General features: G+C 43.1%; 1 protein-coding gene across 1 annotated transcript; it reads left to right on the forward strand.

Annotated features, from left to right (window-relative positions):
- The first annotated feature begins 771 nt into the window (after window positions 1–771).
- Window positions 772–26,844, forward strand: GPR137B (G protein-coupled receptor 137B). The gene is made up of 7 exons (XM_075146509.1): window positions 772–1,278; window positions 10,048–10,097; window positions 15,316–15,538; window positions 19,379–19,532; window positions 21,432–21,556; window positions 24,460–24,584; window positions 26,121–26,844. The coding sequence occupies exons 1-7, from the start codon at window positions 910–912 to the stop codon at window positions 26,230–26,232; spliced, it is 1,158 nt and encodes a 385-aa protein (XP_075002610.1). The 5' UTR covers window positions 772–909; the 3' UTR covers window positions 26,233–26,844.
- Window positions 26,845–27,248: the final 404 nt, after the last annotated feature.

A 27,248-nucleotide genomic window follows, 5' to 3' on the forward strand; every position in this document is an offset into this window, starting at 1 on the left:
CCCCCGTGAGTCAAACCCAGCAGCCTGCCATAGCGCCTATTAATTTATAGATTTAATCCCAAGGGCACATCTGCACACTTGTGAGAAGGCGTGTCTGGTCAGCTGTTGCCACAGTGATGGCACAAATAGACAACAACCAAGAAGAAAAGAACCTGTAGGTGCATGTACGCTTTGGTGAATTTGGGTATTTAGGGGGTTTTATTTTTCCTGTGTACACCACGTTCGGAAGCCTTGATGTGCCTTTTCTTCCATTCTAATGAAATGTCTTATGTTAGAAGAAAAAGAAGATACTGAATGTGTTAGATTTGCTGTGCAAATAGTGTATTTCCTTATAAACACAAAGGTTTCTGCAATGCAGAGCTGAACTGTTACAGCTTGTTACAGTGGTTTGAATTTCATGAGTACTTTAAGGCGCTTAAAATTATTCCATATGAAATGCAGCTAAATACAGTACTTGCTAAATGGGAAACAAGACAAAAAAAATCCTACAAAGATACGACGTGGCTGCCGCTGGGAAAATGTCAGTACCTGCTTCTTGTAGAAAATAGAACATTACTTAACTAATTTAAAATCCAGATAATTTTCCTTAGGAAAAAAATCAGCAGTAAACCATTCAGGGGCTGGTGGATTTCTTTGTTTCTTAAGGATGGTAAAGATTTGTGCACAAACATCAGCAAAGGGCAGCTTTCTGAGCTGTTCCCTGCCAATTGCTGACAAAGGCAGTCCTAATGAATCATTCTGAATTGTGATCATGTGCTACCAGCCCACAGTGAGCTGCCAAAGAGGAAGTGCAGCTTGTTTTCTTTCATTTTCTTGATTCCTATGCTGTAGGAAGATGAAAGGAGAAGGAGGAGGAGGCAACAGCGGCAGCCAAACTTAATAAATAATTCTGAGGATTCCTGATATCAAATGGAGGCCCCTGAGTGGGACCCACTGAAAAATGACACCCTTCCGCCGACCCTGACGCCAGCTGTCCCTCCGTATGTGAAGTTGGGCCTGACCATTGTATATACTGTTTTTTATTCACTGCTTTTTGTGTTCATCTACGTCCAGCTCTGGCTGGTCCTTCACTACAGGCACAAGAGGTTCAGTTACCAAACCGTCTTTCTGTTTCTGTGCTTGTTTTGGGCCTCTCTTAGGACTGTGCTCTTTTCATTTTATTTCAAAGACTTTGTCACAGCAAATTCTCTCAGCCCCTTCATCTTCTGGCTTCTCTATTGCTTCCCAGTCTGCCTCCAGTTTTTCACCTTGACCCTGATGAATCTTTACTTCACACAGGTAAGCAACAGATATTTGGTTGATTAAATCTGACAGAATGGTAAAGCATTATTTTGTAAGAATCATGAAAAAAATGTAATTTCCTAATGTACCTCGGCAATGCAAAAAGCAAATTTCGGTTATTTAGTTGGGAATTTTAACTTTTGATCTATATGCAAGTGGTCAGTATTACAATGAAACTGGAGCCTGAATTGATCATTTCAGGAATGGCAAATAATATATCTATTGTCTATTAAATGGGTGTCATTTAATCTAAAGATTGGGGAAAAAAATTTATAGGAAAGCTTGAAAACTGGACATCCAAAATGCCGTTCTATTATTATTCTTTATTATTGTTGTTGTTGTTACTAGACTTCATAAACCTCCTGGCTTAGCAGACTTGATCTCTGTGTGCAGTCAGAACTGTAATTTCTAATTTTGCTGGCAACCCCGTACCCCAGTTTTTCATAAGTTGGCTAACATATTTCTGAGTGCGATTTCTGTTCTGTGTATTACAATCAAAACTGTTGATTGAGTCCTGCTGCGGACCCAAATTCCTGTAATTATCTGTATTACAAATAGCAATGACTCCAGACCCCAGTAAGCGCTAAGTGCCGTACAGAGATACATCCTCTATTTCAAGGCCGCGGTGATGTAAAGGTAAAGTAGCTGTAGAGTGGGGTAAAGGAAATAGTATCTCCATTTCAGAAAGAAGTCTTGAGAGTGTATCTGTGCTATGGACAGCTAAGAAGCCAGATGAGTTAGGCTGCACAGCACTCCAGGTTGCTGCAGTTAGACTTGCTTGGAAGTATTTAGGTGAGCTTGGGTATCTTGGCACTAGGCTGCGGGATGGGATACTGGCATGCTGAGGCAAAGAAAGGCTGCTGGGCTTGCCTAAGATCTCACAGGAAGCTTGCGGGAGGGCAGGGACTGGATCCTCTATCTCCTCAATCCCACTATGGTGCCTGGAGCAGGAAGCCAAGCCTGCACTCAGATGACCCTTGTCAAAGTCCACTTTCCCAGTACAGGGGTAGTTGGCCACGAGAGCACCAGCCAGTGATGGAGCACCCCTGGCAGTGCTCAGGATGCTTTGAGTGTTGCTGTGTGCCCCACTTGGAACCAGCTCGGTACGTGGGTCTGGGTGCTTCTGTAGTACCTACACTGTTTAACAGTGCTCTGTAGTGATTACAGGCTTGTCAATTCTGAACAGCCTGGCTGGAGAGATCAGGCTGCTTGTGAGAGCTGCTATCCCAGAGCTGAAAAAGCAGCAATGGCAAGCATGACAGCTGTAAGAGGATCATTTGAGTTGTAGAGGATATTAAATACTTAGAATCACATACACAGTTTTGTGCTTAGGTTTACTTTTCTGGATTCAGTGCCTGAAACACCTGCTAACTCACCCTGCTTCACTCCCTGGGACTTGAGATATATTAAGGGATTACAGGAACCTTTCATCTACATGCTACTCAAATCCAGCTCAGGCATGTGGTGACCTATGCTTTATCCCATAGCTATTGTGAGAGTCATTTGATAATGGTGCGGTTCCCTAGGGGCAAACGTCCATCATCATACAGTCCATCCCCAATCACGGCAGCTGGGACTAAGTCATAGCCCTAGGTCAGATTCTTCCCTCAGACACACACGTAGGGCTGCTGTGGAAGTCTGGAGGCAGAATGCAGCATCCTCACTCTTTGCCAAGGGAAGCTGAGGCTGGCACGAGCACAGACAGGGCACAGCAGTCTGCACTATATGCATTACAGCACTCGGGGGCTTAGCGTTGCGGGTAACCGATTCCTTTCGTCTAAGGAAGATCTAAAAAGAGAGCATACAGAATGCACACGTATGTCCTTTTAATTTATTTTTGGCATTGCTGGTTGATATCATTCAGGAAGCACATGTCAGTGGCTGGAAACAGAAAAAATGCTAAGGCTATTGGTTCTGCCTTTGAGACAATTTCTGCTTTGTCACCATGAGTCCTCACGATCTTCCTCTGAGCCCCTCTGTAAAAGACTGGAATAGTTACCTGTCTTGAAGAGCTGTTGTGAGGCTTTTGAAACCATATTTGCAAGGGACTTTCAGAGTCTGTGATGTGCGTCATAATCTTTAAAGATCGTGGGCCACTGTAGACAGGCATATTATTAGTATTGTTGTTTGCTTTAGAGCTGGTTGCTCCCAGTGAAATCTCATCTCAAATATCTCCCCAGCCAAAACAAAGCCTTAAATACAAGCACAGCCATTGTAGGAATATAATGTAAGACACAGAATAAGTGCACATATTTTTAATTCACTGTTGTTAATTCTTCACTTCTAACTATTAAAAGGTGGTTTGGCTTGAAATTCAGCATCTTCTTGAAACTGTATATTTAATGTGCACCTAGCTTTCCACAGTAGGCAAGCAAGAACTAGTGTTAAAGGGGTGGGGAGAGAGAATTTTGTTTTCAGTAATGGCATATAACCTCACAGACCTGTTCAGAAACAACTTCTATCCTTTTTTCTCTAGAAGGAAGGCAAGAAGGGTCTGAAGCTGTGTCTTATTGCATGAAAACCATGCTATTCAACTGGTGCTTAGCTAGAGGGAAAGAAGTGATCTATGTATAGTATAGGGACAGAGGACTGGAAGAGACCTCAAGGGTCTCTGGAATTTGCAGGTGTTTATTATCTGCTGTACAGCACCCAGACATGTGGCACTGCTAGGAAAACTTTTAGATATAAATGTGAGAAGAAAAAGTGATTCCAAAAATATTGCAAATCCTCCTGGCGAAACAAAAAACCTCATCTGGCAAGTGCCTGAGGGCATTTTTCAGAATAATAAGCACCTTTGAACTTGACGGAAAGTTAGCCACAACTATGCTCTTTTCAATAGGTATCCCAAAGCAATGGGGATGCAAATTTAGACTGTGTTTTATGTGTAGCAAGACAAGTAAGCCATGATGGCATCAGCACAGCAGGAGTTGTTCCCAGACTTGAGCATGACCATCAGCAGGTACAGCAGAAAGAGCTCTAATGCCTTGGGGCAGGTTGCTAAAGTGGGGGACCAGTGGACGAAAGAGAAGTAACAATCAATCTAGTTTTGACTCAGAACAACTCCTGGGTGATCTTTGGATTAATAGCCAAATTCAGGGTCCTTTGCTATGGTCTTGATGGCAGAATAGAAGATAAGGCTGCTGCAGATAAGGCTTGTATATTAGCTCCTCTCAGAAATCACATACTGCAGAAAATACGTACGGTTTCTAATGAGAGTGCTAAATTTATTAGAATTTATTAATCCTGTGTCTGTATTCATTCTCTTCTAAAGAAAAAAAAAAAAAAAGATGACCTACCCTCTCAGGATAAGGCTCTGTCTGCTTAGAAGTCATTAAAATAAATCTCAAGTGAAGATGAGATCCAGTGGCACTTTCATAAAACAGTAGCCCAACACCAGCAAGTAATTGCATTGTACCAAGCCAGAGCAGCTCCCTGATCCTGATCCAACAGATAGGGAGCTGAAGTGTGTGCTTCCACCTTCAGAGACCAAAAAGCCCATGTATATGTTTGCCTCACACCTGCAGCTCCCACGGGTTTATTTTGCTGCTTGATAAAGCTAAGACTGTAATTCAGCAAATAACATATTTTCCACTTTAAGTGACTCCAGACAGTGAGGATCCCAGGACTCAGGCACTCTCTTATTTATGTCCTGCCTAGCCAAATCTTCCGTGCCCCTGACAAGGGGAGAGTGAGATGAATCTTCAAGCCTTACAGTCAGTGCTGTGGGCAAAAGTGTAAAGAGGCTCTGCGAAATTACATAAGAAGTTGCCTTTTTTGGTGTGGGTGAGGGGTGGGCAGAGAAGGTCTCCACTTTGTCCTGTTTGCTTCAGACTTTACATTTCCCTGGGGAACACGATACAAATGAAGCAGGAGGGAGGCTAGGATGGAAGGTTACAGACTCAAAAAACAAGGCCAGGGCCAAAGACGGTGAGCCATAGGGGATGCTGGAAATCCCAGGGCTCCCCTGTGGCCAGGCACAGTAAACCATTTGGTGGGCTGTAAGTTTAATCATCAGGTTGGGAACTTCTCCAGGACCTAGGGATCGTGGTGATGAGCTAAAGAACTGTAAGGCTGTATGGGTGGAGAAGGGCTGGTAGGCAGATTTACCTCTCTTTCCTCCTCCCTAACCACCTTCCCTTTTCTCTGGCATCCAGATTGAGAAGCTTACCCTGCCTCCCAGGCAGAGCTGATAAAATCAGGGACTTTCAAATGAAGAGAAATTGTGCAGAGTAAGACAGTTTAGAGGGGAGCTGGCCTTGCTGGAAGTGCCTGGCAGGGCGGGGTAAAACCAGCACCAGGCTTTTGGAGAGGTTACATGTATCTCAGTGGAACTGGGGTATGTGTTAGCTCTGGGAAGAAAATTAAGAGAACTTCTCATCCTCTAATTACTGGAGATAGCATTTCAAAAGTAATACCACCAGTGAGAGAACAGAGAGGGCTTTTTAGTTAGGAGAAATATTTATTTTTTACACCAAAATACACCATATCTTATAAAGCTTGTTATTAATTTAAAGCATGCTTTAGGTGTACACAGAACTACACAGGAGTCTAACTACAGATGGTAAAGCATCAGCAAATATGTTTGGCGTAAAACGTTGCCCTCAGTATTGGATCTATAGGAGACAAATTGCAACTGCAGACTGGCTGGCTGTCAGCATCTGACATGAAGAGTGAGGTCATTTGACTTAGAAAATAATTTGATAGGAAAGCTACGCATGCAAGTTTACTGTGGCTGCCAGCCCCACAATGGTCCCTGTTCTTTCAGGACTATTTTTACCAATTTACACAAGGCTGAGTATGGTAGTGAGTCATGTTGCCCATGTCTGTAGGCCCTACAAACTGTGCAGAGTTTAGAAAGTAGGAGAAAACTTGCATATTTGGGGGAATCTGATCTAAATGCAAGAATGAACATGGGAGAAAGAGCGAAAGGGGAAGGTGGGCCTGGGACTGGAAGATATACAGCAGAGGAAAGGTGTACGTGCTGATGGTGAGGGTTACTGGGCCTGCATGAGGTTGTGGCATATTTTCAGAGTGCAAAGAGAAGTTTGCATGGAGTGTGACAGAGGAAGAGAGGGGCCATGGTGAAAGGAACTGGGAAGGAAAAGTACTATGCTATGCTCCTTCTAGAGTTTTTGAAATGAGAACTGGTAAATAAAGCTGAACTTCATTCCTGTGTAGAGGGCCAGCTTGAAACATATGCAAGCACTTAACACATACCTGAAGCTTTTTGGTAAGCTGAGCTGTGGCTCCTGTAGAAGTGAATTGATCAGCTAGCACTAGTCGAGGTTTGTACCAGCCATCACGTCAGTTCAGCTACCTCAGAGCATGGACTGAAAATTGCTGCAGTGAGATTGTCTTTTTCTTTTGCTCTGGGAATATGTGACTTGGCTTTGACACCTGTTTCATTGGTACTTACAGGGCCAGAGTGGCTCCTGATTTAACTTTCATAACCATAGCTGGAACCCCTTAAGCTACAGCAGCCTGGACCTCTTTGCCTTCTCTGCTGCCCAGCAGCTCTGCAGACCTCTCTGCGACCAAGCTGCTGATGGGCTCCCATGCCATTCCCACTGCTCCTCTGCTGGGGCCTGGTAAAATGCCTTTAAGGTCAGCTGTTTACATCAGTTCCTGCAACAGAAATTTTCCCTGGCTGTACGAAGGGCTTTCTGGAGTCCTTTTGTACTGCTGCAGTTTTATAAGCAGACATATACCTCAGGGGAGTGGAGGAAGGAATGTGAGAATTTCATTTGAGGTTTCCAGTCCTTTGGCAAAAACAAGGAGTCAAAACAGGATATTTCTCCTTTAAAGAACAAGTGAAAGTGGAAGCGCTTTTAAGAAGAAAAAGTAACCCTTTAGACATTAGAAAATTAGCAAGGAATTTCACTGAGTTTTCTGTGTTGCTGTTCATCTTGGGGCTCTCCAAAAGGTCTTTTTTAAAAAGTCTGCATTCTGCTTGCTGTTAAGTCTATTCTTAGGAATAGCCTGGTTTGCTCTGGTTTGCTGGAAGACTTGCTTAGATGACTCAGATATTGACTGGAAGCTTTCTCAACACTGTTGTGGGGAGGGGCCATTGAGCAACACATCTCTGGAGCTAAATGACTGTTAAAAGCAAAAAGCTGCACCCACGCTTGTAAGGTATATTGAGATCAGCTTCTGACATCCTTACTCCCACTGAACAGCCCTTTATTCTGTGACAATCACATTGCTTCCAGCAAGGCTACTCACGAATTAAGGCCCCGTCAGTGTTTAAGCAGAGGTGGCAGAACTTGGCCGCCTGTGTTTCTGTCTAGCAGTGAATTTGTAAGAGTGCCCATGCCTTATACTGTAGCTTTCATTCTATTTAGCATCCATTTCCTATGCAGTGTTCATTTTCTTTCTTAACGGTCATTTTACTCTGATAAAATTCAGAAGCATTTATCGGCTGGGACAGGTCCACCAAATGTAGAATCACAGTAACAGCTGTTTCGGTGATCTCACGTCTGGAAATCCTGCTGGATCTGCATCAAGAACATCGTGTTTGGTTTTAGCTAAGTTATCCACGGAGCTTTTGCTGGGTAGGGCAGCCCCGGACTGGGTTATGCGACAGGACTGCTCTGTGACGTTGTAGGGATGAGTGGATCATTTTGGGGGAACCGCAGGAGATGGTATTCAGGAACTTGTGATTTTCTAGGTTTTGTGGACCCAGCACAACTCATTGCCCACTGCAAATTGCTTGAGTTGTGCAGTTCTTTGCACAGGCTCTAAACACTTCTGTTCAGCACTACTCCTGACAGCTGTCAAAATTAACGGTACAATATGTGTGAGTAAGTGCTACTCAGAACAGGTGAGGATTGTGGAATGGCCCTAGAGACAAGTTTTACTTGTTTAGTTTCACTGAGGTCAGGAATCTGTTCCCGCCCGCTTGCCCACAGTGTCTTCCAGAATAAGCAGGATAGGCAACAAGTCTTGTACAAAAAACGTACAGGAAGTATTTTGAACCCCATCTCTTCCCTAAAAACTGACAGCCCCTCTTTGTGCACCACAGAAATGCAGAATATTCACAAGCCTCTTGTACCTCTCCTTTCAGTAGCAAGTAAGTAAAACAACATAAAACTTCTTCCTGAACTCCTGTGAGAATTCATGAGCCAGGAATTTGGAGAATGAATCACAAGAATCTTCTGTAAGGGATACTGCCAGAGATGTTAACTATTTGAAAACAGTATCAATGGTTGCAGAATATCTTTAGAGATTTTTTTTCCCCCAACTTTTCAATTTTATTCTCAGCTGTTATTTTTCTAGGGCCTGCTGAAATGCTCAGTGTTCTCTGCTGGTTCAGCTCATGCTAAGTAGGCTGATGCATCACAAAAATAATTTCCATGTCAAGGCAGCTGTTTATGGTGAATAGGAGTTAAATGACAAGTTGTTCCAGGAGCGCTGGAACAAGTGAAGCCTGATTTTCTCCAGATCTATGTCACATGCTTGACTTCGAGCTGTTTCCATAACTGGGGCATTTCTTACAATACTTTGCTATGCAGACTCTCTCATACTGGGTGATGTGTAGGATCATTATGCAGGGTTCTCCTCACAGAGGTCATGTATCAGATGCATTTATAGGATTCGTTACTTCTGTTGGGTCACTAATTTTTAGGAGGGTGATAAAGAATCATGTCTTTGATGCTTTAAGTATTTTTCCATCAGTTCTCTGACCAGAGTATTTTAAGATTAGTGGGGGGACAGGTAAACAGGATGACAGGCAGACACATGCCTACACATACGTAATGATCATGTAAGTCCTGTTTCCTTGGGAAAGCATGATAATCATAGCAAATATTATGCAAACTATACTAAAGGGCATGCAAAACCCAGTGAAATGGATGAGGCAGGATAACTTGAGGAGAAAACAATTAGGAAACAACCCAGAATAGTTCATACAGCATGTTTTTTTGTAATACTAGCAATCAATGTGCTTCAGTGTTGATTTAAATGAACATTTGTAAACCGAGTGTGTTTGGAAACCATGTTAGCTCATGAAAAAGCAGTGATGCTTCCCTGTAATTTTTTTAATAAATAAGATATAAAATATGCTAATGTATTTTTGTATAATTTCTGATGGTAGTTAAACACCTGTGACTGTTATTATCTAGCTACATTGCAGAAAATACGTCAGTATTTTGTCTTTCCTGTTACAGCAAGGTAACTACTGGGCATGAGTTATCTCTCTGTAAAAATGCATATTGTTGTATAGTGAACAGACAGTCAGCAGAAGCCAAATATACCTCAGAGTAAAACAATGAGTTTGATTCTCGATGGCATCCTTTTGGCAATGTAACACGGATACAAACATATATATCCAATTTCAGGCCAGGGTACTATGACAGGCTCTTCATGTGAATAGAGCATCTGACCCAATATGCTGGTATAAGCTGGTCTACGTGAGAGACACGTACTGTTAGGTCATATAAGAGCCTACTAATTACTTGCCTCTATGATTATACTGGCATTGGTCCTCTTGTGAATACTGGTATAAAGGATCTTATTCACAAGCCAGAGTAAGTGAAAATAATAGTGTAGACAATTTGTACACAAGTACATCGTGATCGTCTGCTGAGGGGTTTTAATACTTTGCTTAGAGCTTGCCTGCCATGGATAAGCAATAAATGCAAATCTGTTATCTAATGAAACCTATCATTACATTTCTTGTGACCTATGAGGCAGGATTTCTGCGGAACACAGCGTCCTTCTTTACTTACATGTATCCTATGTTTGATGCAATATTTTTCTGTTTTGCAGGTGATTTTCAAAGCTAAGTCAAAATATTCCCCAGAGCTACTGAAATACAGGTAAGAACTATGCAAACATTCAATGTGGTAAAGAAGAGTAGCCATGCTCTTTGCGAAACACTATATCTTTGATAATACGGCACTTACATCTCAGCTATTCATATTTATATACCAATGTTTTATGATGATGGGTCTGAGGCCAGCTTCTTCCTATGCTATTTAGAAGTCTGTGTCATTTCCCAACACAAGCACCATTTTTAGACATTGATATATTTCAAAGGCAAATATTTCATATGCAAGCAGAAAACACTCACTCTGGTGGTTTGTTTACAGGTTTTTAACAGTTGTATTGTTAGGTGAATTCAGATCCAGTGCTTTGGTAAAGGTAGCACAGTGATGTACTTATTGTGACAGGAATGAGTAGGACTGGGTATGTATTAATCTGTGAGGTCACTGGTAATAAAAGACTCAAAAGTTTTGGGAAGATGAGAGAAGAGTTGTGAAGGGAAAGAGGTAGAAAGAATGGATTCAACTTGATGATGTGTTTGGGAGCTCACAGATAACCTCCCCGGACTCCATAGAGCTGAGGTTCTGGTAGCTTTGCATTTAGGTGGAGGGATTTGTTTGGGATCTTGTTGAGCGGGAGGGATTGTCAGGAATTACTTGAAAGCTCCCCAAAGGGCAGTAATGTCCAGAAAGCTGAGGAAGAGCTCAATAAATTAATGTTTATTGTGACAATGCCTAAGCCTCAGTCGCAGCAATGTTCAGACAAGGAAGGAGAGAGAGGTTGTCTCCATTCAAATTTACAATCTGAAGTCAGGACAGGAAAGCAGAGTAATCTGAAACTGAAATCTGTTATTTGCTGACTGTTCAGGAGAACACAGTACTGTATCAACAGGTCAAATATTAACATTGTCCGTGCTCTGGAAACTTTGTTCTCCAATTGGATTTTGATACAGCTGGAGAGGCGATGATCTGGAGCAAGTGCTTCAGAAACCATGTTTGGTAGAATGGCATTACAATGAGAGCAGGCTTGGGGTGGGCTGTGCTTGGGCTGGTGAGGGTATGGGACACGCAGGGTGTGATGGCTGACTGAGGGATGTGGACTCCATGCTGAACCGCAGCTGATGCAGAAATTGGGAACAGAGAGGCTGCATCTATTTTGGTGGCCTCAGGAATGCTTTCAAGTTAGTGGGTCTGTGTGCATACCTTGGCCACATCCCAAACCGCGAGGGGAAAGAGCTGGATGCTCCCTGTGGCGTACAAATACATTCACCCCGCTTTGCGCTCTGGTTTTTGTGGGAAGGAAATCCAGGAGTATTGGCTGCCAGACAAGCACCGCACACATCAGCCAGGTCCCCAGCCAGCCCCCAATGCAAGCATGCCTGCCCCTGATGGTACGCATAGGCAAGAGGAACAAAGAGGACGGTTTTGCACAAAGCCTGGGCTGCAGGTTAGGATGGTATAGGGCAGGTCTGTGAACATGTTTCTGGCTGGCTTTAGGGGTGAGAGGTAGAAGCTTTGAACCTCATCTGTTACTGATGTTTGTGGCAAGATTTTATTCCTGAAAACTGCTTGAAAATGTCTTTCTTCAAGCAAAGGGAGCTTGTGATATTTAGTCAATGCCTATGAAGTGACTGCATTAGCACCCTGCATGTAGCTCTTGGAGTGTTCCCCAATACAAAACATGTGACTGGAATTACTCATGCACAGACCACCCTCCCCACAACAGCTCCATGTCCACCCTGACTCTTGCCTACTGCATTTCTAACACAGATCAGTCTTGGATCTGGTCTAGCCTTTTCTCTCTTATTCAGCTCTGTTGGTAAAGTGTTTTGTTTTAATATCTAGATCTCTTAGCATGAATGTGGTTAGCCTGTGTAAAAGAGCCATATAAATAAAGCTGACCTCGTTTGCTATCATTTACAGGGCAACTGAAGTGGTGTAATACGTGCACACCCGCAGCTGAGGTCCTGGATCTTAATTATAACAGGCTAGTGAAAGATCATAGAATCACAGATTGGTTTGGGTTGGAAGGGACCTTTAAAGATCATCTAGTTCAACCCCTGTCCCATGGGCAGGGACATTTTTCATTAGATCATGTTGCTCAAATCCTGATGGAGAGATGGATGATAGAAAGATGGATGGCTTACAGACAGGGGCTGGAGTCTGCACCTACTGAATTTGATTTTCCCTCATTGCTGAATGTTCACTTTTTGATTTCTTTTTCCTCATTTTCTTTAATAAGTGTCAGACCTTATTGCCTGGTATTGGCATTTCTGCAATAGATAATGGCAACATAAACAGGGCAACAGAGAGGTAGGACTGTGGTCTATGTATTGGCACAGGTCTCAGAAATCAGAATCATTTCAGATATGGAAAAAATTGATAAAATCCTTCCAGAGATCTAGAATCTTAAGCAAACTTTACTCAGCACAGCATTCATGATGTTAGTCACTGTGGCAAAAGAGCTCAAGGTGAAGCCTATGCCAGCCCAACTTCATGTTTAAACAGTCCTTCTGCACGTCTCCCTGTGCTTGGGGATTTCTTACAGTCACTGGGTTTGGATGAGGCTTGCTATGCTGTGTGTGCATGTCTTGTTACACATGAGCCTTAGACACTGTATGATTTCTGAGGAAACCACACACCAAATGCAGTAGTTTCCAACAGATTTTCCTGTTAAACAAGGCAAAACTCACTGCATTCACCTGAAGTTTTATTTTAAGCTCAAAGAAAAACTTAGGGGTGCATCCAGCCTGACAGAGAAAGAACAGAACACCCTGGCACATGCCTTCCCTGACCAACCCAGATTACACACAGCTCCTTTTAAGGGACTAGCCCCCAAATGGGGATTAGGCACAATAGGCTTTTGGACAGTCACTGGTGCAATCTGGAAGCACTTCTCCTGCCCTGCCTTTCTATTTTCTAAAAAACCCCGTATGCTTATTCATACCTTGTAGGTGCCCCTGTAGTTGAGCTGTAAGGATACATTTCTGCCTTTAAGTGAGTTAGGAATGCTTTCTGCAGCTGCAGAGACCCTAAAACTGCCCTGAGAGACACAGCCTGCATCTCCATCAGTGCTTATTCAAAAGTTCAGCAACAATGCTTCTATTGTCAAAACAGACAGCCATTTCCCCAGCCACATCATGTCAATAAGGGGGATGGAAGATCATTATGTGAAGAGCTGCACAACTGACTGGCCATGACAGGTCACCCTGGCACGTATAGGAGTGTGTGGGCATGACAGCGTGACAGTGCTTTTTTTTTTGCTAAACTCCGTCAAGGAGGAGCCTGACCTGGAAGCCTCTAAGCCTTGCTGGTTGCAAGCCAGCATCAAGGCCATGCAGGCTGTGCTGAAGCAGAAGGTCCCTCTAACTAAGCTGAGCAAAAAGAGAGCATGTACTTACTGTCCCGCAAGCAGGCAGCACGTAAGAGCATACCTTTCCTCATAAGCCCAAACCCCACAAGAATATTCTACCTGCACTACAATGGGGAAGCAGAGATGAGACTATTAAATAGGCTTTGGGAGGGGAAGGAAAGGAAGACACATGACCATGACATAAAGACTTTGGAGATATTAATAAAGGCTGTAAGTGTACCACCACTACAACTGGGAACTGTGGTCTCCACAGGAAGCTATGTGAGAAAGGAGTTTCAGCTAAGTGCTTCCAGCATTAGACTGTGAGGTTTAAAGGAACTACCTCTAGCTGCTTATCTTAAAAACAGAGCCCTGTCCTGGAAGGTTAAGAATGAGTACAATCTTCCCCCTGAGAGGGAATTTCCGTGACTGGCAAGGAAAAGACAGAATCCTTGCTCACTGCCAGATACAGCTGGAAAGAAGGGCACTGATTCACAAGCAGGGACTTTGAGGCTTTCAGTTCTCCCTGTTACACATTTTAAAAGTCTCAAAGGTATACCCCTTCCTTCCTTGCCCTCTGAAAAGAAGCCAGCTATGCTTCAGCTTTGTAGCTGGGTTGATGCTATCCCAAAAGGATATGAATGTGTGAAAGAAAAAGATCACCATTGGATAAAGTATTTTTAAACAATCAGAATTTGATTCCTCAGGGACAGCCTGGATGTTTGTTGTCAGACAAATTTAAAGTTCCCAGCAGGCATGAAAAGCTGTGGCCAAAACCTGTTGTTCAGTGACTGCAAAGTATGACCCTTATCAGTAATTGCCTTGGTCAGCAATGATAATGAAGTAAGCAAACACCTGAAATGGAAACATGCCTTTTTTTTTTTTTTTTTTAAAGTGAAAAGCTCCATAGCTGTGTGTAGGAGTAAAGAGGAATTAGAAGCAGCTTTTCTTGAGTAAGTGGTATACTTATATTGCAGGTATCAGTGCTGGGTAGGTGGGTAAAAACAGATGGAGAAAACCAGTCCAGCTTCTGAGCTTCTGTCTGTCACATTTCTGTTCCAGCTCCGCTCCTGCGGTTGTGCAAATGAATCTTTTGCCTGGCATAGATGGAAAAATGCCAACCCAGAATCAATATGCATATTTAAATTTCTTGATGTTTCTTTCAAGAGGTTGCCCATGACCAAGTTATTTAGGAAAAGGGACAGACAAAGATGCTGGGGAACCAGTAACTCAGAGATTTTTCCTACTGTTAGACACTTCCCTAATTTAATATCATAGAATCATAGAATCATAGAATGGTTTGGATTGGAAGGGACCTTAAAGATCATCTAGTTCCAACCCCCTTGCCATGGGCAGGGACACCTTCCACTAGACCAGGTTGCTCAAAGCCCTGTCCAACCTGGCCTTGAACACTTCCAGGGATGGGGCGTATGAAATCTGATGGTAAGCATCAGCAGTCAGTGATGCTTCTCATGGCAATGGTGGTGTAGTAAAACCATGATCAAAACCAGTCCATTCCAGGCAACTCAACCTTTTGCAAGATTTCTCCTGTCAGTGAAGTAGTCAGAGGGTTTGTGCTGTACATGAAGTACACGCTCTAAGAAAGAACATGTGTCTTCTAAGTAGTTTTTAAGAACTGTGCTGTTGTATTTCTGCTGCAAACATTCTTCCATGTTTTGCTGCGTGACATTCGTTTATTTACTTACAGCTTATTGTGTAACTGTAAAAACAGGTTTGAAATAAGCTAAGTTAATCTCTCCAGCAATCTGGAGCACTTTGATTTGGGCTCAGGTAGCTGATCACTCTGTCAGCTGTGGCAGCCCAACACTGCAGCTTTCATTGCTCAGAGTGCAACTTCCATCTCATGACTGACACTTGCTGAACAATGTCGCTAAAACTGTTTTCTCCTCACTCTCCCAGGTTGCCCCTCTACCTGGCTTCTCTTTTCATAAGTCTCCTCTTCCTCTTGGTGAATTTAACATGTGCAGTATTGGTGAGGACACAGAATTCAGAGAGAAAAGTCATTGTCTCTGTCCGGGTGGCAATTAATGACACGTTGTTTGTGCTGTGCGCTGTTTCACTCTCCATCTGCCTGTATAAGATTTCCAAGATGTCTTTAGCCAACATTTACTTGGAGTCCAAGGTAAGGTACATTTTCAGTTCTTTTCAAGCACCTTCTGAGAGACCAGGGCAGTGTGAGGCAAAGCCACACAGGTCTTTAGATCCCCTGAGAGCTGGAGGCCTTAAACTTCACAGCTTGTGCTTGGCTGGCCATCCTGCTCAGTATATGAATTAAATACTAGGTGCTAGCAAGGGTGCTTTTGGCTAACACCAGTGACCCCACAATATGTATTTTTGAGGCAGAGTTTACACAACTTATTGGCTGGAGTTTCTCACAGCTGTTTTTCAAGTGGATACTGCTTTCTCCAGATCCCTGTCTGAAGGCCACTTCATTTCAGTACTGCTACATAGAAGTGGCCTATACTTTGGGATCCTTCAGCTTGTCAGATTATTGACTGATTAAGTTAAATGTTTAAGGTAGCAGCATGCTGAAGATAAGCCAGATAGAGGAATATGAATCTCCCTTTATACATTTGCATACTGTCCTATAGAAAATGAGAATGTGTTTTAAATGACTTAATGCATTATAAATTCAGCCAAATGGGAAGAAGGGGAAAAAAGTCTCTCATATTACTCTAAAAAATGTTCTTTAAAGAAATATTGTTAGGTTTACAGCTTTGGACACATTCAGTGGTCAAGGTGCTGGGTGGCATCACGTAAATCTGCAGTGTTTATTATAAAATTGGTGAAGGTGGTTTATACTTACAAATAATGAAACAGGGCTTTCAAAGGTCCTTGTGTTTGCAGTAGATAGTTAAATCTTAAAATAAATTACTAGTTTAACCAATAGCACATTACTTTTATCACAACAAACCTTTCAAAAATGTAAGTTTCAGCTACTGTTTAGAAAATCTTAGAATAAAATTCCTCTATCCATTTATTTAATCAGATGAAAGGAGTACTTTTCCTGTTTAATCAAATCTGGCCGTACTGCACAACAACTGAAAGTTCAGGGCTGAACAGAAGATTTAAAAACACAGCTTAGTTTGTTTTTTTTTCTTTCCAGCCTGTCACTTGCTGACCAAAGGGCACGGGCAATGGATTATTTTTTACTAGTGAGAAAAGTTTTTCTACTGCCTCAAATCACAGAAGCGTAAATCTCTGTAACAAAGCAGAATTAACCTAAGGGAGTTTTGGTAGATTACTTTGTTCCGTTTCCTCCTCCTGCAGGAAACTTGATCTTCTTTACTTCAAGCTGTTTCACAAAAACCAAACAAACTAACATTATTGCAGACAGGAAAGGACAGAACTCTCAGCTGATGAAAGTTTTAATGTGGAAATGGAATTAAAGAGTGCTTTGCTCCTTTCTGCTGACCTGAAATGGGAGTTCCTCTGGGGACTTCCAGTAGGATTTGACTGCACATACTTAGGGAAACAGATATCTGGAGCTGGCAGTGAAAAAACATCCTGGTTTAATCTGCTACTGTTGTGCTGAAAAAACTAGCTAAAGAAGAAAAATCCATTCTCTGCAGTGATATGATAGAAGTAGTGTTGTAGATAATGCGTGCTCTGCGGTGCATATGGATAGGCATCGGTACTGGCAGCCTTTTATTTGCATCTCCCACCTGCTGGCACGCATCTTCTGACCACATGTGAAAACGCATTCACTTCCATGACCCGGCGTGGGGGACTGGCCTGGTTTTCTGTTGCCAAGGCTGTGACAGCACAAGGAGGTGCACAGCCCTGCCCTTAGGTGCCGACTTGGGACAGTTTTGTGCTGGCCAGAAGCATCATGTAGTGAGACATGCTGCAAACTCGGGGCTCCCCCTCGTTTCTTTGGGGGCCTGTGACTGAAAAAGGATTCCTCTGGCTTTACTTCTACTGCTGCGCTCTCCTTTTCCCAAGCCGCTAAGTATATTTGACTGGCAGCAAAACCAGGACACTTTTACCCCCTTTTTTGTACTTGGTGGGATTGAAGTTTGTTAAATCTCTAGCATATTTAACTATTAAAGAATGACAACTATGTAGGGAAACCTATGTAGGGAAATAACTGACCCCATTCTGCTCTTCACTTCCGCTATCCCCAGTCTGTAAATGCCACTGAGCTGGGATATGGTATGTGCCAGTCAGCAGCTTCTCTCCGCTCTCTCACCCTCGGTTTCCATGACAGCATGACTGACTTGCTAGTACTGAAGGAGAATAGAGAAGTGCCTAGCAAACACTTCCTCTTTGTGGCGTTTCCTGCTTGCTGGTCTGGCCACAGCTTTCACCACTGCCTACTACGTATCTGGCTTCAATTCCCGTATAGCAGCAGGCTCTTGGCTCACGCCTGACACGGCTGCAGGTTATAGCCCGGTGGGCAGTGGTAGTTCCAGTGTGCTTTAAGCAGGAAGTCAGTCAGGGAGGTTGACTGCACTGGCGTTTTTGTAATACTCCCAAGCCTGACTGCTCCCTGAATGAATATTATTTTGCTGGGAAAACAGGCAAGCTAGTTTTCTGCAAGCTTTCCTGACTGCTCCCTGAGCTCCTCTTTGCTGACAGCCATCAGAGAACACCCAGCTAGAGGAGCTTGGCTGGCAGAGCCGCAGGGACAACAGCCACCAGTGTGGGTGAGCAGCAGAGGGGCTCTGGTAGCCTCCTGAAGGCCAGGGATTGAGGACGTGGTGACCTGGTGACTTTCCCTGACAGCCATTCTGTTATGTCTGCGCTCCACCTGCCACAGCGCTTTGGACCTCTGCTCCTTGGCTGCAAACCTGGAAGCGAGTAAGTGCAGGGAATAGGGTGCAGACCTCCCTGTCTCCTGCGCTGGCATAAGAGGTCCTGTGAGGGGAGGAGCAACTTCCCTCTCGGCCTCTCTCTCTCACACAGATGAAAGGAGTCCATCCTCGTGGTGTGTGTTTCTGCCAGGAGAGGGAGAGGGCAGGGCTTGTGAAGCACAGGACTGCCAGATATTTTGCTCCCCTAAAAGCACACAGCGCTTTAGCCCATCTTTCCTCCTGTGGCTGTGCAAAGCACTACTCCAGAGCCAACTGCACAGAGTTTACTTTGAGCTTTTTCCTTCAAAGCCAGTCCCATTTTTGTACATCTGCCTGCCTCTGTGATCGGACTCACACTGAACCCTCTAGCTGTGGCTCCTGTATTCCTTCCTTTCTTGCTGCTACAACAACTCCTGTGCTGGAGTCTCAGCCCCCCCAGTGACCCTCCCCACCTGACACAGTGGTCAGGTGTCTCACTTATTCCTCACACTGGATTAGGCTCTTTCCCCTGCTCTGTCCATTTTTCTCTCTAGGGCTTAGGAACTGTTCTGATTTCACACTTCGCAGTCTCATTCCTCCCCTTGTGCCCAAGCTCCCACTCACAGACTGCCCTGCCATGGTCACTCTGCCCGTAGGCCGTGCTTCCGCTTTGTCTCCTCTGTGCTGACATTAGGTAAGGCAGGATGTTCTGTTCCTGTCTGTGCGGTGTTTAACTGCTGACTGTTGCGATCTGCTCTGTACTCAGGAAATAGGTGCACAGCAAGCAGCTGTAAAAAGATGCAAGGTTGCATCATGCTAGCTAGCCAGCATCTGATACATGATGCTCTATAGCTAATGCACAGCTGAAGGCTGAATTCTCTTGCTCCATATGATACCAAGTGTAGTTCTTACGTGTTTTGATTGCTCTGAAAATAGCACTTGTACAATAAGTTGTAGGAATTAGTCGCAGCCCATCTTGGTAAGGGCTGGAACTGCTACCGTTGCCTGGAAACCACTGTACTGATAAAATACAGGAATATATATAGTATAGGATACACTGATCAAAGAAGCAAAGAGAAAAAGTCAGCTGCATTAGGCAGAGTAGCATGCATCCTCTAACTCCATGCAAACCAATGTTCTTGTCAACTGCCCTTATGAATAATAACCTGTGTTTAAATCTCTTCCAGGGCTCATCTGTCTGTCAGGTGACAAGTATAGGAGTGACTGTTATACTACTTTATACCTCACGAGCCTGTTACAACTTGTTCATCTTATCATTTTCCCAAACCAAGAAAGTCAATTCTTTTGATTACGATTGGTACAACGTATCAGATCAGGCAAGTATGACAATATTGGCTAATGAGAAAAACTCATTATGTATGTGATGGCTGATTTCCTAAATGTTATGACAAGAAGAATTAATATATTAAAATCCTATTATTTTTTTCTTTTATTCAATGCACTAAGATTGTTTTGCTCCAGGATTACAAATTTCTGGTAATTTCAGTGTAAGGAGGAAAAAAAAAGCCCAGTGCTAGAAGAAAGAAGTAACCACTAGCCAAATAATTTTAAAAAAAGCAATCTTTTATTTACCTTGATTTTATTGTTAAAAAAAAATCCTTTTATTAAAAAAGACAGATGTTTTGTCCATTAGAAAGAATGTACTGTACTTGGAGAAGCAGAAAAACAGTACTGTTTCCACTGAAATGCTCAGTTCTAAAGTCATAATCAAATCTCCCTTTGCCATCCAGGGCTGTGGAGTTATTTACCTGAATTTTGTCATTAGTGTGATACCTTTGAGGATAAGACTATGATTCTTCCCAACCTTTAATTGCAAGTGACAATTCGGATTGACAACTAACAGTGATAAAAACACTAAAGGAAATAGCAGGGGATTCTTCGTAGAATATTATGAAATTGGGGCATCCAGTTGCCAGGGTGGCCAAGCAAACCTGGAGCCATTAACAATTTTCTGTTGAGCAGTAGATAAACCTGTAAATAAGAAGTAGGTAAAAAGTAGGGTAGGATTGCCCAGAGGACCTCATTACGAGTTAGTTGAGTATGGTCTGTCAAGGGACCACTAATCAACCCTGCTGCGGTGCGGAGAAGAGGAGTGCAGCTGGCTGGTGCCACTCCGTGTGATTAGAAGACACAGGTTTTAGGCAGAAGGGCACTAGGTTGTGCTTCATTTCCTGAATCAAACATTTTCCCTCCTGTTGTTGGGGCCTGGAGTGTTGCTGCTGCCGCTGCTGCCGACCCCTTGCAGGGGGCACTTCTTGTGCTGACTCCTGTAGTCTGGAGTAACAGGGGCTGGAACTTTATGGCCAGAATATTTGGTCCCGTTTCCCCCATGGAGGCAGAGGTTGTTCATAGGGAGCTCAGTGGAATGCTTTAGGCCTTAGGTCACAACTACTGATTTTTGAACATCTGATCTGACTTGTGGCATTAGGGTTGCCTGGATTTTGGGGTAAATGATTTGAGCCGTATGTAAAGGGCCTGGAACTAAGGAGGAGGTACTCAATTTGGTACCAGAATCAAGAGTCACTTTTAAAAGTACAGCCCGATGTTTGTACTGTGGTACTGCCTCAGGTCAACTGTCAGAAACATTGCCTTTTTCTCTCCTGTACAAAACACATGAAAGGACAGGATTTGCCCTCTGCAACTATGGTGAGTGGTGGAGGGGAAATCTAAAGGGACATTCAAAGCTAATGCTAGAGTAACAGCATGGTTATTCAAGATAACAATGTGCACCAATTTGAAGGGATCCAAGCCTTAATTTTTAAAAGCCAGATTGCCAGCAATGACCTTGAAGACCTGGGCATTGATTGTTCCTTCACATATTATTCCCAGCTGGAAAAGGACTGGAAAACTAGTTTCTCATTACCTTGATTTGATCACTTGATCAAATGATTGCTTGCCAGCCCCTTAGACTGGGAAGACCCCTGCATTAAACTTTTATTTTGCTGAAGGAAAGATAGGAGGAGGAGAAGGAGAGAGGAAGAAAGGTAAAAGGGAAGTCATGTACCCAACAAGATAGAATATTGATTTTTTTTTTAGTATGCCTTTAAACATTAGCCAGGTTAATCTGGCTTTACTGGATGGAATTTCTGGCCATGTTGTCAAGCGTTTCAGCCACTTAAATATAGGTCTTCGTAAGAAGACATGTTGCCTCCTGCACCTTTTAAATTAGCTGCCATCTTTATTTTTAAAAACTTTTCTCTTTGGCTTTTCAACAGGCAGATCTGAAATGTCAGTTGGGAGACGCAGGTTACATAGTGTTCGGTGTGATCCTTTTCATCTGGGAGCTCTTGCCTACTTCCTTGGTTGTGTATTTCTTCCGCGTCCGAAACCCTACAAAAGATCTAGTAAGTGGAATTTGTTAGTGTATTTGTTAATGTAATGTTCAGGCAGATCTGGAGGGCTCAACTTCTGAGGGAGGTTTGCTTCTTTACATTTTGACTTCTCTTCTTTCAATGTGTCCTTGGCAGAATACAAGCAATGCAAACTTCCCACTTCTTTATACTAAATCCTCATGAGAGAAACTCATCATATTTACCCAGAAGAAAGACAAGGTGTTTCTCAGGCAGTTTACCTTAAAAATCAGGAGACTTCTTAAATTTAGGGACATCTTCCCTTTGGGTTAATACGGTACTTCACTGGAGTCAGTAGCAAAGGAGTTTGTTACCCAAAACTGGGATCTTTCATCACATAGCAGTGAAAATGGTTGTGTGCTAACTGTTCAATGGCATGTATGAAATAATAGATTGAATTATTTCAGCCCTGTACCCATTGAATTGTTTCCAATTGCCAAAGACCAATAGCCATAATAAGCACTTGCTGACATTTTTGTTTGCTATTTCAGCAGAGCAGAGATTAAGGTGTGAGTTGTAAGGATAATTCCCTGTAAGTATCCTTAATATCCAGGTAGTTAATAGATGGACAAACATCTTTTTATAGCTGTAGGCAACGTCTCCGGGTTAGCATAGGATATGCTGGTTGACAGGCACATGGGGAATATCAGCCTCACACTAGGATTACCAAGGGAATGTCTCTGTTTCTGTAGGCCAAACCAAACCAAAGCTAATATTCCCCAAGAAGGATATGAATGGTAAATTCACAAGTAAGAGAAGCAATTAATAGAATAACTTTTTAGAGAAGGCGATGGGTTTTATTCTCACATGCAGGTTTCAGAGACAATGATATAGCCAAGCTGAACAAGGAAGTAACAAATCCCCACCTGTATAAAGCCCTTCTTACAGTTCACCTGTGATACCTGACATCAGACTAAGAAACCCCGTGGACCTCAGTGTCCATCACAAAAAAAATCTCAGCCACGCTCCTGCTTAGGAGTTAAACAGGACAACTGCAAAGAGCAGAAATGTTTTAAAGTACAGTCCAGTGGTGCTGCTCTTCTAAAAAGTGACCACAGAGAGATCTCATTTTATTTAAAGTGAGTTGAGTAAGGCTGGGCGTGGTGGTCAAATTTGGATAGTGTGGGAGAGATTCACAAGAGAATGAAAATAAGGGATGTGGTCCAATCTCTCCTTTCAAAAAGCTGATCACATAAAAACTTGGAATCCTGCTCAAACGAGAGCTCAAATGGAGTCAAAGAGGCAGCATGCTCTCACAAGTCAAAGAGCACTGCAGGAACACATATAAGATTATGTTTTTGCACTGTGATTTGCAGAAAGCCTTAAATCTCCAACTTCATAAAGATACAGTTCAGGAGAGCCAATCACTGATATCACTTCTTTTATGGGTACCTTTTTTAAGATAGACGTTATCTGTCATAGTGGATAGGTCATACATGGATTTTTTTCTACACAAGACAAATATTTATGCTAAACAATATCATGGTAAGAGGAAAACTGGAAACAACAGAAAGAAACAAAAAATGAAGGCAAAACTGAACTTCAGAGCAAGCATGCCACAAGAGGGAGACCAAGGGCCACAGGACTTTCGTCTATGTTACAGCACTTAAGTATCAAATGGTCCGGTGGTTGAAAATATTTGGCCAGAAAGCATGGGGTGAGAATTAAAACAAACCTCCTTTTAGTTAAAAAATCTTAACAACGACTCTGATTTAGTAAAAATCCAAAATGTTCTTTAGTTTTAATAAGGAACAATCCCAAGAAGTTGTTGTTCTTTGGTTTTGCTTTTCATTCAGGACTTCAGAAACAAAAAGTTTGAGTAGAGGCAGCCTGCGTTCAGCTCTGTTCAAATGTAAAGCTCCACTCCACAGACGGTTATAGCCTGGAATGAGCTGTCTGCTTTGGTGCTGGCACAGGGTAACTGCAGTGTGTGGTCCTTTGCCTTGCCATAGCTTCAGCCAGTCAAAGGTTGGAAATGGGGAGATGACAGAGATGGACCTATTTTTAGTTCATCTTTGTCAAAGAAGTTATTTAACACCTAAAAAATAGGGGGAGATTAAACTGCCCTCCTGCTTAAGGCCAAGGAGAAGATGTCATCCTGGCTTATCCGCAGGTGCAGGGAACCCTGTTGCCTGGGGATGGAAGCAGTGGGGCAGTGGAAGAGGTTCAGCTGGGTCCTAGATGTCCCTCTGCACTGTTTCCAGAATCAAACTGACCTTTTGAATCTTTTGGTTTCTGTTTTGATTCATAGGGAAATAAAAGCAAAATGCTTTGTAAATGAAGGAGTTACGTGTACACCCCTTTCCCTGTTTTATCAAAGGACCTTTCCTTGGGATTTGACCCTGACAGCACTGTAGGGTAGATACTAAAATTGCTCAGAGAGGTTCTAAGGGGCTTTTCAGCTGTAGTTTCATTAAGCAGGGTGCCAAGATTCAGCACGATCAGTTCCTGAGGCGAGGGAGGTAACACACCAGGAGAGAGGGTTACAAATGTGGGAGGTAAAACCAAATCTCTTTAGGTGTTTCGTATCCTTCAGCTCCTCAGCTGCTTCCCTACTGCTCACCTCAAGTCAGTTAGCTAAAAGCACAAAGTGTCCAGGATGGACAGGAACTCAGCAGACAGGTTAAATGCATACTGGAGGGTGGTTTCAGAAATGGGTCGTATCTGTTAGCTGGAAGGAAGGAAAAAGAAAAGCCATTAAGATCAGTAGACTATCACTACGCTGGTGGAGAAGAACAGAAAATGCAAAAAAAGTTCTATTGTCTACAACAAATGTAAAATTGCCGGGTTTATTTTGGAAGCCAGGAGGTAAGTCTGCAGTGACTTCTTTAAGATGTTGGGCACCGAGCAGTTTATCTATCTGTTGCAAGTACTGACTGAGGTTTCCCTTCCCTCAGGCCAATGCAGGAATGGTCCCAAGCCATGGCTTCAGTCCCAGATCTTACTTCTTTGACAACCCTCGCAGATACGACAGTGATGATGATCTAGCATGGAATATTGCACCACAGGGGGCACAGGGCAGGTGAGATACAAGAGGGAACCGCTTCCTTCCTGTAACAGAAACTGGAGGAGAAAGAACTCTCACACACTGCAGAAGACTAATGTAAATTGTCTAGCTCCAATTGTTGCATAAATTCCAGGGGGCGAGGGGAAGCTGAAGTGGAAAGGCAGCACCGAGTGACTGTGGGGATCCAAGGGCCCCAGAGAGACTGCGAGGACACGAGAATGAAAATGGTTACATAATTTAAGAATTGTAACAGCATGCTGCTTTTTGAAAAACTCAGGTCAGATCTTTGGGTTGCATGTTTCAACCCTCTGTTTCCTCCAAGAATGGCCTAAGAAGTGCCATTTACTAGTTTAAGTGTGTGAGCAAGGCAACTTAGAAAAACAGCTGTCTCCCTGGGAGACAGGGAGAACAAGGAAAAGCCCGACAGCGCAGGCAGCAGCTTGTGACGGTGGTAGCGAGAAGCCTCTCAACTTAGGTTGCCCTGTAACATGGCTAAATGTCTTGGGGTTTGCCTGAAATGGAGGGGGCGTTTGCTTTCCCGCTTGCTGAAGCTTCTGTGAATCCACCTAACTGTCGAAATCCCACACAACCCAGAACTGGCACAAAAAGCCTGTTTCCTCTGTGTAACTTTGAGCTTCAGGTAAGGATTCCCTTCCAGGAAGGAGCAGTTCACAGAAGAATGGTAGCACCCAATGCGGAGGAGGAAAGGCACTGCCAGGACGCTATCCTGCCGCGAAAGGAGGCTCAGTCACCTGTTACTCATTTGCTTCTTCCTGTATCTACAGTATGCTAGTAGTAGATTAGTACAATCAGTCATCTTAAAAGGAAGGCTAACTTGCTAGCTGTAGCTAACATATGCAGATCTAATTCTTGTCACTCATTTAGCTAAGATTGTGTAGTCACTGTCTCTGAGCCCAAACCATGATTCAATAAAGTTGGATATTCATTATTTACAGTTATCAGTCATCCTACCCCTGCGTTAGTTTTTCACATAGCAACTAAACCCATTGAGGATGCTGGAGGTGGTGCACCTCAGGCTGGTATCCAGGTGCCAGGGGCACCCTCCCATCCGCACAGAGGCACGAGGGCGCCAGCCACACCGGTAACACAGGCACAAACCAGCCACGTGCGTTGACTCATGCTGCTCGTGGGAGAAAAGCCAGCGTGCCGGCGCTGCTAACCAAGTGCCGGTCCCTTGCACACGGACACAGGAGGTTTAGGTCTGTCTCCGACAGGCCCTTGCAGTGCTAGGACTTGGCATGGATTAGCAGCACTGCTTCTAGGGCTTTCAAACACCTTCTGGATTAGCGAAGCAGGAAGGGGAGAGTCCTTAGTGAACTAGAAGAATCAGGAAACAGTGAGTTGAGAACACCTGGGCCGAAATAATTGACAGATCAGAAAAACAAATAGCAGCCTGAACCCCTGGTTGGGGTTTTGTTTTATTTTATTTTTGCACTTCAGTGTGAGAACTACATCTACGTGATTGCATTTTGCCCACATTCACTACAAAACCAACCTGCCAGTCACTAATTCTCCTGTTTTCTTTTTAAGTTTCTCTCCAGACTACTACGACTGGGGCCATCAGAACAACAGCTTCATGGCTTACATAGGATCCCTCCAACAAGATCCAGCGCTGGACACAGACCGGCCGAGCCCTATATAACTTCAATCAACTACTGCGTTCTAGGACATTCCAATATTAAAACAAATGTTCTCAAAAACAAAGTTTAGCAATTTTTCTTCACCTTTGGGTTTTTAGAAGTGTTCCTATGCACAGATGAATGAAGAACTTGTCTTTGCCACGAGCTTTTCATAGTTCAAGGAGAAGTATAAGCTAATGATTTAAACTTTGAAGACTGTTCTAATTAATACCTTGTTCTAAGCCATGGTATTTTTGGCTTTGAATAGAGTTGTTAGAGGGTGTAATTTAATCATTCTATGCTCATTTTAAAAGAGCAAATTTCATGAAGTGAAATGGCATAATTATTTTCTAAGTATTTTTATTTTTACACTGTGTGTTAGGTTAGAAATACATGATTATGATGAATATACTGTAAACACATGAATGGTTGTTCAAATGCATGACAGTAGCGATTCTTACATGCACATAAAAGCCTGTAAGGGAAAAATATCAACCCGATTAAATACTGTCTTTTCAAGTTATTGCTACAATCTTGGAGCACAATTTACTCTTTGGATCATCACTGCTTACTCAATGTGGCAAGATGGTTGGAGGCGAAAAGTCATCTATACTCTAGTTATGATCTCAAAACACCTTGCATTCTTCTAAGAAAGTAAGAAAATTGTATCTTCGCAGCAGCTATAGTCTCAGAACAGTAGAGAGGGGCATCTGCTCTGGCTGGAGCACTGTGAACTGTAAAACAGGCTGAAAATTTGTAAGTTTGAAAAATTAACATTATGTGATCATCTCTGTCAATCAGTTCTAGGTGTATTACATAGAAGAGCAAGTCAAATACCTAGCCAGGGAGATGCATACATATAACAGTACTTCTTTATTTATTTAATAAAAACCTAGGAAGTGCAGTCCGGGAATAGAACAAGAACCAGGAATACATAAAGCAGAAAAACCTTAAGTGGACCTAGAGGATAAATTCTGCATAACTAGCAGAAGGTCAGCAAAGCTGCGCTTCAGCCTTGTATGTTTAGAGATAAATTTGG

Source organism: Calonectris borealis, chromosome 3, assembly GCF_964195595.1.
Source record: "Calonectris borealis chromosome 3, bCalBor7.hap1.2, whole genome shotgun sequence".
NCBI lineage: Eukaryota > Metazoa > Chordata > Aves > Procellariiformes > Procellariidae > Calonectris > Calonectris borealis.